General features: G+C 32.9%; 1 protein-coding gene across 1 annotated transcript in view; it reads left to right on the top strand.

Annotated features, from left to right (window-relative positions):
* The first annotated feature begins 515 nt into the window (after positions 1–515).
* thoc6 (THO complex 6) overlaps positions 516–18,904 on the top strand; it is a 56,412-nt gene continuing 38,023 nt past the window's right edge. The window contains exons 1-3 of the mRNA XM_067279140.1: positions 516–548; positions 6,880–7,001; positions 13,388–13,461. Coding sequence (XP_067135241.1) covers positions 6,895–7,001; positions 13,388–13,461 — 181 coding nt within the window. The 5' untranslated portion in view covers positions 516–548; positions 6,880–6,894. The remainder of the gene's footprint in view (positions 549–6,879; positions 7,002–13,387; positions 13,462–18,904) is intronic.

Raw genomic sequence — 18,904 nt, forward strand, 5'->3', positions numbered from 1 at the left:
AGCAAAATACATTTATTACAAAAGTTTTTTTAAGGTTTTTATTTGTTTATTTTAGTAGTTAATCTGGTGAAATTTTGTCAGCAAATCTGGTAGAGAAAAATATTTTTGACGTCTGGCATCATTCTGTCGAACAGAAGTCCGCACATTTTATCTCTATTTGGCTCGAGAAGAATAATTTAAATCCGAAAGAACGGTCGAGGAACCTCGACAAAAACAGTCGTAATGCCTATCCGTCCGGAGGTCTATTATATAAGATCAGGACACACGTATACTGGAGCCGCCATTTTGGGACTTTTTGAGTCGCATGTTTAAAACAAACTTGTACGAGCAGTCAGTTTTATACGACATTAATTTGACTAAAATTGCATAAATTAGTTTAATTAATGTCGTATAAAACTGACTGCTCGTACAAGTTTGTTTTAAAGATGCGACTCAAAAAGTCCCAAAATGGCGGCTCCAGTACGCGTGTCCTGACTTGGTCCGCTCGTCCGTACGTAACGCCCCCTGTCGAGAGAAGTTGGTTTACGGAAGCCGACAAGTCGATTCAGGTAAATACAAACGAAATCGGCGCGTTCGAAGGATACGAGAACGTCACCGGTCAATTTTCCACCCATTAATTGCTTTATTTTTATGAAAAAGCCGATTGAGAAAATGTTAGCCTTTGTTGTTTAAATCGAAACAGAAATATGCCATTCGGTTTAGTTTTGTCTCGTTCGTAGGAAAGAAATGTCTGGTTATTCGATTACCGATTTTTAAAAATTAATTTAATCGAAAGATGTCTCTTTTTAATCGTTTCTAGAAAACTGATTTATCTTCGTTCTTCGTTTCTCAGTTTTACTTAGTGAATGTGCCACCCACAAACTGTATAATTGACCTATTAATAATTTAGTACAGGTAATGTACATCGGGACAAGAAACATTCCTCCCTATAATAAACCCAAGAAACAATAATTAACACATATACAAACAAAAATAACCAAATGAAGACTTCTAAGTCGAACGGTGCCCGTTGAGTGAAGAGGTGATTTGTCTGGTTTTTTTTAATCTGGATCGATTGCCAGGCATCTCTGAATTTTTTATTTTAGACTTCGAAATTTGATTATGCCGAGCTATTTGTTTAAAAGCGTCCGGAAGCCTTGCTCCGGTTTGGGTGACCGACGGAATTGGCAAAGGGTGGATTGACGAGTTTGTCGAAAAGGATAAAGATGTTTTGTTAGTTTGTCGCCTGGTTTAAATAGACCGAGAGTGGTGGACAACTGTGCCGGATATGGTAATCTATTAAAAATTAGGAATATGTAAATAGAGGATGCACAATACTAGCTTAGATGATGTTGGCTCCCGAAATTGTCTGAGTTTCGGGGGCAACTTGTCGGAGTGTACCTTGACTCGATACTAGTCTTTTTCGTTTGGAAATCAAAAGAATTAAAGATAATTTAAAGTAAAAAATTATGCCTAAATTAGTGATCGATTGTATTGAACAAATCAAGTGTAACTACTAAAATTACTTACGTTCGATTTGTCAATAAAAAAAACAGTTGGTCGATCAATATGGAGTGGTTCTTTTGATAGGATAAGAGAAGGCGGTGCAACACGTGGGTGATCTTCCAAAAGGGATTTGGCTTCCTTTGAGGACTTTCTTTCTAAGGGGAAACTGGCCTCTATTTAGGGTTATGCATGTGAAGAAAACTTAAAATTCCAAGTGACCAACCTTTTGGTGAGGCACAAACCTGCGACTGACCACTAGTGTTTGGTGGTGCACGGTCTAAAGTGTCAAAGAAACAACCTTTGAACCAGAGTACATAAAATATCTCAAAACTTTTTTAGATCATTTATAGTATAATTTATAAAATTAAAAAAAAATTATAGTGTGTCATAAAATTAACAGAATTTAATTTAAAAAGGTTTAATTTATTCATTAATTGTCAAAATTGTTACATTATTTAAAGGGTAAACATAGCAGTTAAATATGGATTATAACATCCAATAAATGTTTCCCACCACTCATTCTTTTGACAAAATTTTCAATCACATCTTTGCATAATTGTGGCTAAATTTTATCAAAAACCTCAAATTACTGCTTTCAATCCAGGAATTGTTCTTATTTTTGTGGCATAAACTCTGGACTTTATAAATCTCCAGCAAAAGAAGTCGCACAATTTTGTGACCAATTCTGGTTGGCACTGCACGAGACGAGTTGCCCCCGAATGTTTTGCTGCAACAACTCGGTTGTTTTGCATGTTATATGACAGGTGGCACCATCCTGATGGTACGATGTCTTCCAAATCCATGCAATGAGAGAGAATAGATTGAAATAATTTAAAAATAAAAGGTTTAATAATCAATTTAAAGAATTTGCTTATAAAAGTAATTACTTCTATGTAGATGACAAATTTTAAACATAGAAATCAGGTATAAGCATAGGGTCTGTAATAGGGCCAAAATTAGCTGAACTCATAATGGAGGATATAGATAATGATATAAATAGAATAAAAGGTGTACAAATTTACAGATATAGATGGTATTTTCACAATATATGATAGTAAATTTATTGATATTAAAGAAATAAATATAAAAATATTCCAAATAAATGATAATATAAAATTTCAAATAGAAGAGATATAAACAATGAAATCAATTACTTGGATATTACAATAGAAACAAAAAATAAGAGTTTAAAATGTATAAAAAAATAAATAGTGTTAGAAAATAGATTTTTGATGAAATAGTCCTTTGAATATAAAAAAGAATATATATAGTACGGAATATAAAAAAATAAACACTAGAACAAGTAATTTATTAAATAAAAATAGAGATATAAAAATATTAAAAGAAAAAATGATGTTAAATAATTACACAGAAAACCTTAAAGACAAAATGGAAAAAAGAATTAATATAACATAAAAATAAACAAAAACAAAATATAAAGTTAAAATATACAGAAAGTTGTTAGTTCAAAATTCAAGGGACAAAATAATTGCGACTTTGAATTATCGAGTTTCAAATTATTTGAGATTTACATATTTCTGTACAATATGCCGAGTGCCACATAATTGATGTAATTTATTAAGAAAAGGGAATATGGCTACATATATAGAATGCTATTTTTGTTAATTAATTATAATAATATAAATGTGAAGATAAACAACATGTGTCCAGTGAGAACCTCATAGGTTGCCAGATAGGTTTTATAAAAAGTAAAGCAGAATTCCTCAAAATGTAGCCCAAATTATTTTTGAAGTGGCTCAAAAGTAGTAAGTTGTTTAGACCTGGAGCCATACAAGTATCCTAATCTGCTACTTGCAGCCCAATCTTGCAATCCTGAAAACCAGCATATTTTATGAGATAAGAGGAAAAGGGGTAGTCCATGTGTAAGGTCTATATAAGGTGTATAGCTGTGCTTTTATAGTAACACACTTTCAAGTGTGTTACTATAAAAGCAAAGCTGTATTGACCAGATTAGAGTTGTCAGTCTATCGTTCTCTTATAACATGGAGGCACTTCATCTAAATGAAGGAGTTAACGTTCATTATAATTGTTTATATTATAATTATAGTTTCTTTAAGAGAAGTTTTACATTTCTTTCTCAAATGTAAATTCTGTATTTATTAATTTTCAATGTAATATATGTTTATATTTTTTAATTATGTTTGAATGGCAATTTTTGAAATGTATTCAGAGTTAATTAGTTTAAAGAGTTAAAGTAGTACCTTAAGATGTGTATCTGAAAATAACTTTATAATAATCTGAAAATACTCTTTCTCAAATAGAAATATAGTATTTTTATAGCAATAATTTTATTTATTTTAAAGAAAAGTAGAAAGTTTTATATTGTTAGTTTTATGTAATCTGTTACCATTGAAGGATTGAATAAAATTTAAGATACTGGAGATAAAAAAAGTTAAAATAGAAATCAACTGAAAAAACAGGTTTAAGTTGTTATAAAAAGTTTATTAATACAGTCAACTTGTGTTAATATGAATTGCTAGGGGAAAAACAGTTAGTTTGCTTTATCGAAAAATCTTATTAACTATTTTCAGGATCAAGGTTAAGGTTGTATAATTTAGCGAGTTAAGGCTTGATAGGCAATCAAAATCTTTAAATTATAACGTTTCGAATTTACTAAATAAAGCTAAATAACATTAAATTTATTTACGTAAACAAATTAATGTTCTAAATGATTTTCACATCAAACAAAATGAGGGAGGAGATGGTATATGCCATTTAAGAGGGAGCAAGTAATCAGAGTAGTTAAACAAAGCAAAGCTAAAAGAAATCTATGATTTTTTTCTGTTGAAGATGGTTTCAAAAAAAAAATCTTTTCTGGTGTCAAAAGAGTAAAAAAAAAGTAGCCCAAACCTGGCATCACTGTATGTACCCCAGTGAGGCAAGTTAGCATGTTTGCATGGTATTGCATCTATTTAAAGGGATGGGCATCCTTAAACTTTAACCCCTATTTTCTGAATACAGTACAATGGTCTGCTAAAACCAGATGAATTGCTCTACAATCAGAGGTTGAACCCATCCTTGCTTACTAGGAGAAGAAAATCTATTCTACTCAAAATGAACATTTATTACACTTCTTTTATTGTTCATGTCAAAAAATGTATAAAGTGATCATTATTGGAAATAGGGTTGTAAGGAACTGAGTCCGAACGTTATTTTTATTTTATTATTATTTCTGTTTTATTATCTTTTGTTTGGGGTTTATGTTTATTTAGGACGAAGGTTCCCCACCACTCTCTTGTTAGTAATGAAAAATGAAGATAAAACAACTCACGGAGAAATAAGCGCCGTAGGAAAAATCTTGCGCACTTGCGCTGCCCGGCGGAAGTAACAGTCCGCAGAAAAAAAAATGGAGGGGGGAGTCCCCACAATCACTAGTAGAGAAATACTTGATAAACCGTCTTAAACATCCCAGAAAATTATGATAAATATTTTGTAAACGGTTTATAAGCTTTGTCGGAAACTTAAAGCTGCCAGAAAAGAAAGTTAATGTTAGCAACTAAGTATGTAAATAAGGGGAGTAACCCAGCTCAAGTGTGACGTCACCTCACAGTATAAAACCCGTACGTTAACCGAAGGAGGAGAGGTGAATTCCAAATCGAGGCGACTGTGAGAGCGAGGTAGATTCGAAAGCGAAGTGTTTTCTGATAGAAGTCCAGATTGATAATTGGACGATCCAAGGTGTTAAAGAGGAGTTCGATTGACGATTTGACGATATCGAAAGTATTGAGGAAATAGTTTCTTCGTATAGTGAGGTGATGGATAGACGTTTAATTAGTAAGAGATTTTGTTCATAGTTTCTAAGTATTTGATTTGTCGAATTTTCAAAGGGGAATTAATATTAAGTTAAGCTAAGTAGCTAAGTTTATTGTCGGGTTGACTTGTTGATTTTCGTTAATAAATTTTGTTTGGATTATTGACATTTGTACGTAGTACATTCTAGTTGCTAATTAAATATATTTGAACTTTTGATCTGACTTGATATTTATCGTTATTACTACTAATTTTTCGGTGGACGCTTAAAAGTCCAGGCCTGGCAAACTAATCTCGAATCCGCGTAAAGTACCCGTTAGGTTAACGGAAGTTTCACCGACCGTAATTATAATCGGTTTCCTAAGATACTAAAATTAAGTACTTTACAGGGTTATTTCTTGGGAGATTATGAAGGTAATTTACAGTTTGGTTTAACAAATTCTGATAAAATTTGTTTTTGCTTCATTGCATGAAAATTAACATTGTGACAGTGGTGTTTTGCCAGAGCAATTGCAAAAATTGCTTTATCGGTGTTTGTTTTCAGGCAAGTCAACTGTAATAATCTATTGGCTTTTAACAAAAACTATAACTAAATTAATTAGATTTTGCAGTTTGTCGGAAAAGATTTTTTAACATGACAGTTTTGTAATACAATAAAGTTTTTAACACTTACTACCATGTGTGATTTTGTGGCATGTGGCCTTTATCCATTGTATCAATGATACAATTTTGCATCATTCCAATGCTGGAAGTTTCTAATGAATTACACATGAATTTTTTTCAATGTAATTGGTTACTAGCAGAAGTGTAAAAAACATTGTAGAGGTTATATTTTATTGCTTGGTTTCAAATTTTCCCAGGATGTATTTCATTATAATGGTTTTTTGTCATTTTGTTTCTTGAGAGGTACCAATGACTCACTTTTGTATTGTCATATATAATTTCATAAATATTGCTCAAAATGAAAAATTTTTTATCTTTAATGTAGGAATAATGATTGAAATAGAGAACCAGAAATGACAATAGTCTACCAGCATCTTGCAACCATCTTGATAGAACGATAACCTTTTTCGTAATGTCTTTTGCCCTTTCTTCCTTTCATGCTGTCACTCACTGTCGTCTTCCCCACTTCTCCTCTTACTTGTTCTCGCTCCCTCGTTCTCCTCGTCTCCCCTGCAACCTCTTGTAAATCTTAACGCTCTAGGAATGTTACTCGTCTAAACCCCACATTAATGTGTGTATAACAGTGGCATACTTTATAAAAAACAAATTTTCATATTTAGTGCAACTTTTTGTTTCAATGGCAGCAGTGAAAATGTTCTGTTATGTTGATATCCAGCATACAGTAAGGAGAAAGTAAGCCCAAGGAATTTATCCAAACATTTTTTTGATGACTTGTTAAAATTAATGTTAAAGTTTAGCAGAGCATAACGTCAATTTCATTTTTAAATATAAAGACCATGAGGTAGGTAGTCATGGAACATAGATGTATGCAAAGAACAGTTGTTATGCATTTTGTCTTCATTACTCTTCAAAATAGAAGTTACTATTAGAAGTAAGAATACTTTATGATTGTTTATTTTGATGACAGTTAATAATTTTTAATTTTTAAATAAATTTTAGAAAAACATCAGGTTAATGGATATTTTAAAGCAATATTATACAACTGTATTTGCTCAAGAGTTCTCACCATGTGGAAAATATTTGGCAGCAGGAAATAATTATGGGAAGATTGCTGTTTTTAAGTAAGATTTTTGAAAATCATTTTATATTTGCTAATATTAAAAATGTAATGTGAAGAATTACATTATTTATATAAGATTCAAATTGTAAAAATTCTTCATTATTTTGTTGTTTATGTTATTTTACTTAAACAATGTTTATTGAACCGGAATACCTTGATTATTATGACTTTATTGCAGGATTCACTAAAATTTAATATATTTATTTACTTGATTAAGAAACTCAATAGAGAAAAAACTATGAGTATAACAGATGTTGAAAAACAGTTGACTATATATTGTTAAATCAAAAAGTTTTTTGACACTTGGCAGCGCTTTACAAGCATTCCCCCATCGAATCAATGATCAATTCAAACATCTATCTGGTTATGCTTTAAAATTTCATTGTTCCACAACTGGAAGATATGTGGCCAAATGTTTATTTTCAGCATGGCAGGTGCTTCCCACATTGGATGCAAGGTTTCCTTAATGAGAATTTCCTGAATTGTCATATTGGTCAAGAGGGATCAATATTTAGATAGAGTTAGATAGCCTAATTAAATAGGATTTGACAATTTGGAGGACTTATCATGCCAAGGCCAACAGATAAAAAGACCAGGGCCGTATTCTGGTCACCGTCTCTGGTCTCTCGTCTCTCACAAGCCGGTCACTGATTGGCTAATCATTTGGATTAGCCAATCAGTGACCGGCTTGTGAGAAACGAGAGACCAGAGATGGTAACCAGAATACAGCCCCAGATCTTTTACAAAAAAGGTTAGTCTTTAATAATTACTTTCAAGACTAACCTTTTTTGTAAAAGATCTGGTCCTTTTTTCTTTCAGCCTTGGTGTGAGAAGAAATCCTATTTATTAGGCTATCTAAATTAAAGTTGTGGGCTAAAAGCATTGTTTATTATTAGGGATCAATGTCATGACCACTGAAGTCCCCTGATATCATTGATTTCTTTCTCTGGGTCTACATAAATGACAAATTGTGCATGTATATGCCAAAATGTAACTAGTTCAGAGGAATTACTGAACAGGATTTTCCATACTGTGAACATAGTATCAGAAGAGATGTTAAAAAGCATTTGATAAGAAATTGAGTACAGACTCAATATTATAAAAGTAACAAAAGGAGCACATGTGGAAATTTACTAATAGGTTATCATAATTCAAAAGATTTATAAAAAAAAAACACTTTGAGTTAATAATATATAGTTAACTGTTTTACAATATCTGTTATAGTTTTTTCTCAGTCAATCATTTACACACAATCTTGTACACCAACAAAAAACATTTATTAAACTGAAAAAAACTAATGTTTTCAGTCATATTTAATGACCATCAAGTTGATGTTCCAAAATTGAATATTTTTAAATAATGATGAAAAATAGAATAAAAATATGCAAATGCAAACATGGTTTAAATATAAAAAAATTCTACAGTCTGGTAAATTGCTGTGATGTGCAAAAACTAAAAGAAAAAATAGTAACCAAAAAGCATGCATTTTATAGTTTGTAGACTTCAAATTAGGATTTCTAAGCTTTCAATATTGTGTTTATGTCCATGTCATTGAAAGTGCATGGACATTATCTATAAATCATCCAAAATTATAAATCAATGCATTGTGGCAATACGCCATAATTTTGTATATATTTCCTTAGTGTTAAGCCTAATATTAAGTTTCGCTAGTCCTTTGTTCTAGATCATTTCCTCAAACTTTCTAACTGTCTTTTCTTCCTGCTGGTGGGGACACATATTCGTGGAATTACACAAAGGAAAACAACATGAGTGGTAAAAACCCTGAGGAGAATCGAGGGGTGAAAGGATTCATTCTCAAGCCAGCGTCGAGAAGAAGCAGACAAAAAAGGAAGGAGGTCGAGGTCGTTGTCACTGATCGAGACAGAGAGTGCTGAGGTCAGCTGAAAGGACAGGAATGAAATAGAAGCAGACGAAAAATTGAAACTTTGGTGAATGCCAAAGAATCAACAGATCGGAATGAGCGAAAGTGATGGCCAAAGGTGAAATCGGCACAAGTCTCCATTTCGAGAGGAGTGAAGAACCGACGAACAGAAAATTCCGGGTACCCCACTAGCAACTCTTTCTTTGACTTTTACTCTTTTTTCTCATCTTTTCATTTTATATTTCCTTTTAGATCATAAGTTATTTTAAGTTAATCGTAATATTTCAGGATAAGCTACAAACAAAAGGCATTGTTGTGAAATCGTATCACTCTCCGTGATTTGTACAAAGTTTTTATCACCCCGTTATTGTATCATTTATAGATTTTGAGGCCTTGACATGTTACAGGTGGTGTTTTTTCCGATGCTTGGTGACTGTATCTTCTTCCTATTGAACCTACCTTAACCAAATTGTCCAAGTGTAAGTGACCAGGGCTGTGAAGGGGTGTGACTTCTTAACAATATGCTCCTTTAATTGTAAAGTTAGGGATTGCACACTGGGTCCCACATATACCAGGCATGGGTTGGCACATGCTATAGAAAGTTGTATGTTAGACCTCTGCATTTTGTATAGTCTTTTGGTGGGTTTTTCTGGTTTTTTGTATTGCATTATAACTCATTGGGTTCCTCTCATCAGTGAAATAATTTTTTCATTGCATTAATTCTTCACTAAGTTACACAACTCAGAATTTCTGAAGTTTTGCTGCTTGCTCCCAAGCTTTCATCAATGAGTAATAGGGCAATTTATATATATTTACTATAATCCTCTCCTTTGAAGTTTCTAGTGATATCTCATTTTTTTCTTGTCTGTCAATTTTTACATGAATTATCATTTATCTTTTGTCAGACTTTTTTTGGGTCACAAGGGCCTGTTGTTTGAATTTCTCTGTTTTTTCCTAGTTATAATATTCATCCTGATAGCCACTTGTTATCTTCTAATTTCTATTTGGATATCTTTGTTTTTTGCCAAGTTCTGGTTTCTCAAACTTTCTGTCTAAACAAATGCAAATCATTTCTGTACCGAGCAAACCATTGTTCTCTCTTTTCTTGAACCTTCCAGAAGGTTTTTTTTCTGCTTTATATTTCTGTCTGAAATATTTTGGTATTGTCTTGGGCTGCTCTGTCTACTGGGTATGCCTCCTCCTCCTCGTTTTTGGGTACTTCATGGTGTTTTTGTTATTTATTCATTTGTTTATTTATTTTTTAGTTATCATTATTATCTATTATTTATTTTATTAGTATTTTTCATTATCACTTACAGACTCCCATTGGTGGGCTAGTTTTCTGATTGAGCTTCTACTCTCTTTTCTGCATTTTTGGCATCACCATTGCCAAAATGCATTTTTTTTTTGCTTGGTACTTCTGAATTTTGCAAAACTGCTTACAGGATTATGGATGAAGTTAAGGGCTAGCTAGTGGATAACAGCAAGTATCACTTAGGTACTTGCAAATCAGATACATGATATCATGAGTCAGGTGCAGTACATTATTGACTTGGCTGAGTCTACTTTCTCTGTTAACAATCTCCTTTGTTGTTAATAGCATTAAATTAAATTGTTACAAAATAAGACATTAATGATTTTCTGGTGGTTTATTCTGAGATGGCTAAAAGAGCTCTTTCTGAGGCCAAAGAGGCCATTGACGGCTTTCAGTGTATTTCCTCCATCAGTGCTACAGTACAGATAAACCCTTCTAATGTCAGTCCAAAATGCTGCTAGTTTGTACCGGTAGGCATCATTTGACTGGGAAAGAGTATAGAGTGGGCTGTGTGTTGGTTTAATATATACATTGGTGACTAACTGCCCTTCTTTAAATTTGATGTTAATGTCCAAAAAAAATGTATCTTTAACAAGCGTTTTTGTTCCATTTTCAGTTTTAGCCTATCCTTATTAATATTAATCCTATCAATGAATTTACTAATTTTTTGGTTATTCTTCCATAATATAAGAACATCATCCACATATCTTTTAAAATACACAATATCCATTTTGAAATCATTAAGAATGCTTTTTTTTTAGTTTTCTTAACACCAGCTCACATAATAGCCCTGATACTGGACTCCCTGTGGGGCTGCCTCTTTTTTGCCCATATAATTGGTTGTTAAAAATAAAACCAGATTCATGGCATGCCAAACTGACCAGCTCTATAACGTCATTAGTGTAATTGACTAATTCGGGGTTTTTGATGAGTATAAATTCCATGAGTGTTTCAAAGCAAGATTCTATTTTTATTAAAGGATATAAGTTCTCAAAGTCCATTATCATCCCAATCTCTTCATCCATTAACACTAAGTCTTGTATCTCCTTAACCACATTTCTTGGGTCGTGTGCCACAAATATACTATTTTCCAGTTTGGTGGAGATGAATTTATGCAAGCATTTTTTCAGAACATAAGTCGGTTTCCTGCATTTCTCTATTGTCAGTCTTATTTCTGTTATGTTTTTTGTTTCAAACTTTTGTTTTGCAATGGAATTCAAGGTTCGAGAGTATTTCATACTCTCGCACCTTGAATTCCATTGCGAATTTTAATGTTTAAATGTTGAGAATTTTATACTGCCTGTAGTGACATTCTGTTCCAAATCTGAGATGTTCATTAGCCTGATGATGACGATTTTGTATTGTTGAAAGTATTTCTTTTTATTGAAATAAAGAACTTTATACATGGACTTCACAAGAAAACAACATGGCTGACTTGCATGTGGTTGATTACAAAAAACAAAGTTAACTCTTCTGCTGTGCATCTTGAGTGGCATCTTGTCACATTTTTCTTTTCATTGTAACAGAAAGTACTTTTGTTATAAAAAGGACTTTAATGCCATCTGATAGTGTTTATCTTTGTCTATTATTATATTACATTTGGTGGGGAGTTTAACATACTATTTATTTTATTCTAATATAAACTGTGAGAAAACACTTTTACTTTGTGTTAAAACTAAAGAAGTAGTGGCTAAAATTTCATGCCCAGTTAGGGTTTCTCCTATGGGCAGAACTCTCAATCATTTCCAAGTGCATTTCTTTCAAGTATGAAAACCACACTACTGCTTTGGTTGGATTTGACAGTGAAACCTGATGTGTTACTTTGCTGGTATAAAGCTAGGTTGTTAAAAATAATCTTTGATAAGTCAAAATCTAATACTTATGAAACCGTGGAAATTTACAAATGAGCAAAATGGAGAGTGCATTAATAGTAAAGATGAGTCAATCTGCCAAGCATTAGGAAGCATTATATATGCTATGTAAGAGATGAGGACTGGATGTGAAGAAATATTTTAGTTGTTCATGACCTTTTTGACAAAATCTAATGTTAACCTTTAATGTTTATTATTTGAAATGTTTTTGTATGTTTTAAATTTGAATTGAATATTCAAATGTGTTTGACATGAATCAAATGTTATTGGTTGTTGGCTTTTTAAAAATTTTCAAATGTGTAGAAACACAACTGTCTCTTATCTGGGAAAATTTATTTGGTCTTTTGAATTCAATCAAACTTACTAACTTATTGTTATACCTGAAAATTTTGTATGCTTAAGAGGATGTATGCTGGAAGTAGTGTTTGAGATGGTTTTAAGGTATTACAAAGAGTGTCTTTAAATAATATGAAAAATCCTTTACATAATGTACTGTACAGGGTGTTTTACAGCCTCTCCACAAAGTTTTTTTTGAATAACTTTTTTGAAAATTGGAATTTTTTAATAAAATTTTCAGCAAAGATAGAAGATGAAAAAGGAAATTAATGCAAGATATTTTCAAAATGTCTGCCCTCTGTCGAGATGCAGTAGTGCAATCACATTACTACAGGTCTGATCTGAGATGCCCTTCGTGATGCTCTCGATGCTTTCTCTCATCTGACTGAGGGTGGTAGGGTTATTCTTGAATACCTGATCCTTCATGTATCCCCAAAGAAAGAAGTCTAGTGGACTCAAATCAGGGCTGTAAGGTAGCCAGGCAAGGCCACATTTGAACATCTCTGGATAGTTTTTAAAGGTACTAGATCACTTCTGACAGAACAAAGTTGGGTTTTCTCCCAACTGGTACCAGAATTTTATCATATTCACACGGTCTTCGATTGAATATTAGGACATTTTGCCAAAAATTACGGAAAAATCAAATGTTTTGAAGCAATGTGATTTTGTGATAGAAGCAATTCCTTTTTGCTCAAAGCGCCACCTACAAAAAATTGAGGCTGAAAACCACACGGTTCAAAAGTTATTCAAAAAAAACTTTGTGGAGAGGCTGTGAAACACCTTGTATATAGCTATCAGCTATCTCACGATTGAAATATTTCTGAATATTTTAGATTATGAATTTAAAAATAGAACATGTAAAGAGTTTTAAAATTTTATAAGGAAGCAAATATTTGTTTTGCAATTTAAATCTGTTAAAAAGTTATTGAGATAATGTTTTAATAAAATTATAAATGAAATTTATAATTCTTTTCTCTTTCTAGTATTTCTTCCTTTTTCATTGGTGATGATACCATTCAATTAGAAGAATCTCGTCATCCGATGTATAAATTTACAGGTAAATATTAATGGTTTTCTATTATTAAGTTACAATTACTGAAATTTACTATGCATTTTCTGCAATGGCTTATAAGTAGTGCTCTGTTTCTAAAAAATTACTACTATTACACATATATGGTGACTAAAGATGTTCTGTTTTAGAAAAATGTACAATTTTTTCTGAAACATTTAGAAAACAATAACTAAAAATTCTCAGTATTTAATACTATTAATTATTTATTTATTTTTATAAATGTGCACACTTATATTGCAGCATTTAGTATTTCCAAATTTTTTGTAGCTCTTCCTATCTGCACTTCTTCCCTATTTCTTGTTTTGGATTTACTGTCACTTTTGCTCATTTAGCACTTTCATGTTTAAAAAGCAGATTTATGTCAGACCATGAGCCTTGTCAAAGAACAAAATATGTAAACTTACTCTTGTTTTAAATATGTTTTCTTGTATTTCCAATGAGCTTCAACCTTCTGTTAAATAATATAATGCCTAGCTCCATCTGTTGACAAGAATAAAATAAAATATTTTAAGTTTTTTAATTTTTATTAAAGTTTTTGCAACAAATAGTTTTCCTGCCAAAATTTTCATTGCAGTTATTACTATTATTATTATTAAATAATTTAATATTTAGGTTTTTTAAAATATAAATATAAAAAAGCAAAATCGTCACAATTACTACAGTTCGATACATCTTGTATGGAGTGCTAAGTTTAATATTTACCAGGATGGCATATGAACAAAACCAAAAACTAACATCTTCATTAATCTTTGTCACATGGTAGAAAACAATCGACGGAATGAAAATAAGCCTTTAATGAATCAGAATCTAGTGGAGATTTTTCAAATGATGCAGTAATAAAAAAAATTACAAAAAATTGGTTTTTGCATTTGCTTACATTAAATTCAAGTTGTTTATATCAAACTTATATCAAACAGTCCTCACCCACTATATATCAAATTAAATGGGGAAAAAATCTTTATGAATTTTATTGTTAGTTTATGTTAAAGTTATTTATTTTCAAACACTTGCAATTTTAAAAAGGTGAAAAAAAAGATCAATCCACACATTCACAGCATAAAAAAATGTCAGTCCTGAACATGTTAATAAGCACAGTTTTATCTTTTTCTTTCAAAATATCATTAGTACTTCTCCATACCTTGTTTCTTGACAAAAATGCTGTGGGAACAGACAGTTATTGGATGGTATTGCTTGTTTTTTGAGAGATGTCTCTGTTGAAAGAGAGAGCCCATGTTCCATTTGTTTTTTACATTGGCTTCACTTGGCCCATGGCATTCATTCTGGTCAATAGCATGATCTGGTTTGCTTCATTCATTTTTGTCATGCTATATTTTTGTTGCAAAAAGTTTTATATATCCAGGCAAGAAGTCACCAGACTTCTTGCCTGGATATATAAAATGTTTCTTACTGAAAGTACTGACAGCTGGTACTATTTAACAGCTGTCAATCTTTTCTTTACTATTTGTCACTACAGCATACTGGCACATTCAAGCTGAAAATAGCAATGCATATAATCCACATTGGTATATATCCTTTGGGAAATTGATAAAACACAACTAAAAACATCACCCAATCTATATTGTTATATACTTCACATCCAAATTTTCTTTTGAAAATGTGATATAAGATGTCCCAATAGCAATGCTGAATTTAATTGTGGAATAAAACTCATCATTTATTGGACAACTGCGGATATTTTTATTTCAGAATAAAGTCACATTACATCCCATTTCAGTGTTAAATAGTTTTTATATATTATTTATTATTTATTTTATTTATTTATTTGTTGATGAATATACATAAGGTACATGCCCGGTGCCATTAAGTACAAAACCGGGTGAGAACATGAGATACATTAAGCAGTTTTCTGAAGAACAAGAATTATCTATAGTGGTATTAATAGGTTTAAATATTATAAAATACATAAAATACATCAAGAATAAAGACATTAACAATTCGGCATTATATAGACATTTAGAGCAACAGCACATTCATGACATCGAACATCATAACATAAAGAAATAAAATATTAATTGAAGTTAACAAATATGGTAATATCTTTGTGCAAGCGTCATCTATGTGAATATCACATAGAATAATTTATGAACCATATAAAGTATTATAAATATATATAGCATGAGAAAATAAATATCATGTATAAGTAACAACAAACATATTAACTATCATCAAATAAAATATTAACAGCAAATAATAACACATATATATATAATATAGTAACCTGAATTTAAATAACAAAACTTAAAATAACACCTAAATGTAACAAGTGAACAACTTTTTGTACAAGTTAAGCTGTACAGTCCATCACTCTTCTGTAAAGATGGGTCGGCACAGGTAGAATTCTGTGGAAGGTTGTAAAGCAGAAAAGAACAGCCAGTGTGCAACTGCGCCGTCCAAATTGAGTAGTAGGTTCTGTGTTCACGTAGATCTGAACAGTTCTAAAGTTGCATAATGATGGATCATCATCTGTCGGAGTCTGAAGAGTTCCTGTATGAGTGAGTCAGCACATGTCAATCTGTGCAGTCCAAGTAGTTAAAAAAAAAAAAAAAAAAATATCTTTGTACAAGAAATCTGTACAGTCCGTGAACAAAGTAAAGCGTGTATCTTGTTCACTCAAACCAATCTGCAGTGCTGTCAATGAGGCGGTATTGAAGTTGGAATCAGCACTAATGTGCAGACAAGCCAGCTCGGTCCCTTGATGTTGCCTTGCAGAGTTTGCAAAGATGATCGGTACAGACGAGGTGCGAAGCCAAAATTTCTTCTTCTTCTTGCTTGTATTCTGAATTAGGTGGTCATCGTTGAGAATATACATCGAACAATAATTGAAGAATCATCGTAAAACGATCCAATTGTGTATTCCTGAGTTATCTGCTGATGTAGGCTGGGACAGTAGTTCTTTTGAAGTACATGTTGACAAGCCGGATAAATGCGTCGTATGTGTCTTTAAAGATAAATAAACTTTCCAAGTTAGGGGGTGGCCAAACAAGGTTATGCGCTGCAGCGAGAGTTTTAAGCACAAATCTCTCAGGCTCAAGCATGGGGCATTGTAGAATGTAGTGTTTGCTTCCATCCAGGCACTCGCAAATAGTGCACATGGTAGTGGTGGTGCCCATAAATCGAGATTGGTATGTAAAAAATCTACCATGGTTAGTTAACATTTGTGTCAGATTGTGATTTGGGTAATACCATTTAATAGCGAGAAATTTTGGAATATCAGGAATAAAGTGATTGGTAATTGAATTATTATCCTCCCATTTTAATTGCCACTTGTCGATCACTTCCATCCATAATCTAGATTTGATTGTTTGTATGCTAATGTTTTTGTACGCAATTGGAAGATCAGTGTTAGTCGAAGCCAGACGTGCAAGATTATCAGCCCGCTCATTACCAAAATGACCCTGATGGCTTCTAATCCAATTTATGAAGTATTGGCAGGTCGAAGAATTCATGATATTTTGGATTTCATTTACAAGTGGATGAAAGCTTCTTGTCTTAAGAGAAGCTATAGCAGAGGCACAGTCAGTTATAATGTTAATTTTTTGCTGCGAAAAATGATCTCTACACCAGGATGCAGCCATGCGTATTGCATATAGCTCAGCCTGAAAGCTTGAGCAACTCTCACCTAGTCTGAATTGTTGATGTTCAATTTCCGTGCCTTCACGGAAAGCCACGAAGCTGCATCCTACCAATGCTTCTGACTTAGATCCATCAGTAAATATTTCAATATCCATATTATCGTTAGAATCAAATTGGATGTTGTTTATCATAGCAGGGTGACTAGAGCGAGAGAACAGAACGGGTCTTTCAAAATCTGCTGCATATACGATTTGGTCGTTGATGTTAATATTCCGTCCCCATCTGATGTACCAAAGTTTTGTATAATATTCTACCACATTCGTTATCGGAGGTGTTCTAGCCAAGACCTGAATGGAGGCATTCGGTGAAGTGCGATACGCTTTTGTAATTTGAATAAGAGCTCTCTGTTGAGCAGCAATAAGTTTTTTGTAAATGTGTACCTTGTGAATGTCGTGACCCCAGCTACCACATGCGTAGGTGACGATAGGTATGAAAATCTGTTTATATATAGTACTGACTGCCTCTGAGGCTAAGCCCCATCTTCTTTTCGCCATGCTAGCGAAGGTATTGAAGATTCTGCCAGTGCGTTCATTGAGATATGACACATGTTCCTGCCAGAGCAGTCGGTGTTCAAGTATTACCCCAAGGTATCTGATGGTTTTTTCAACCTTCACAGTGTTTCCGCCCATTTTTATAGTCGGAACCCTCCTATATAGGTGCTGGTGTCGTGGCTTATTGAAAATTATGCATTTAGTTTTCTTGGCGTTAAAACTGAGTTTATACTCTTTCCCCCAGAGTAAAATGTTTTGTAAGATATGATTGCCATTTTGTTCAAGTGCAGATCTTGAGCGTCCCCCATACAAAACAAGCGCGTCATCCGCATAAGCAATAATATGATGTTGTCCAAAGTCTTGTCTCAGAAAGTTATCAAACACTACATTCCATAAGATTGGGCCGCAAACCGACCCTTGCGGGCATCCACGTTCGACTTTCCTTTGAATGGTGTGTGCCCCGCAACAAAGATCTGCGTATCTGTGATCTAAGTAGTCAGTTAATAAACGATATAAGTTTCTAGGGCATTGTCGGCTCCTTAGGCTATTCAGTATCGACGGCCACCAAGCGCTGTCAAAGGCCTTGGCAATATCAAGGCTAATTGCTAAAACGTATCGGTTATCTTCAAGTAATGAGTTAATACATTTGATTACACTCTCAATAGCAGCTGGGGCCGAGCGTTGTGGTCGGAACCCAAACTGACAGCTATGTAAGTATTGATTGGTCTCGAGGTGCCAATGTAATCTGTTGGCTATTAATCGTTCTAATATTTTACCAAGTACCGGTAAAAGTGAAATTGGCCGGCATTCGTCTGTAGTTGCAGGTTTAGGTACAGGCACAATGCGCGCGTGTTTCCAAGAGTCAGGGAATATACCTAGAGTTTTTATAGAGTTTTATATATGAAAGAGTTTATATATAGAGTTTTTATATATGAAATATAGTGTCTGCCAAATGTTTCCCATGACTGGTAGCACATGCATACTACATACTATTTTCACAAAACACCTTATGGCACTGCTGCACAATTCTTCCAATAACATGTCAAATCTCTATCTTGAAGTTGAGGTTAAGAATTGTTCCTCAGTTGTTGGCAAAAACATGAGATTTGACAAACCCTCACACCAATGGCATGCAACTTATTTGATAGTCAACAAAACTGGACAAACATATAACATAAAATTAAATCGCCAAGACAACAATGTGAAACAATACAGGAGAAAATAAGAGCTCTTACAAGACAGATTAGAAGTAATATTAGGAGTAAAATAAGGGACTATACTAA

The sequence above is a fragment of the Centruroides vittatus genome, unplaced genomic scaffold (assembly GCF_030686945.1).
Source record: "Centruroides vittatus isolate TY-2023 unplaced genomic scaffold, ASM3068694v2 contig_854, whole genome shotgun sequence".
NCBI lineage: Eukaryota > Metazoa > Arthropoda > Arachnida > Scorpiones > Buthidae > Centruroides > Centruroides vittatus.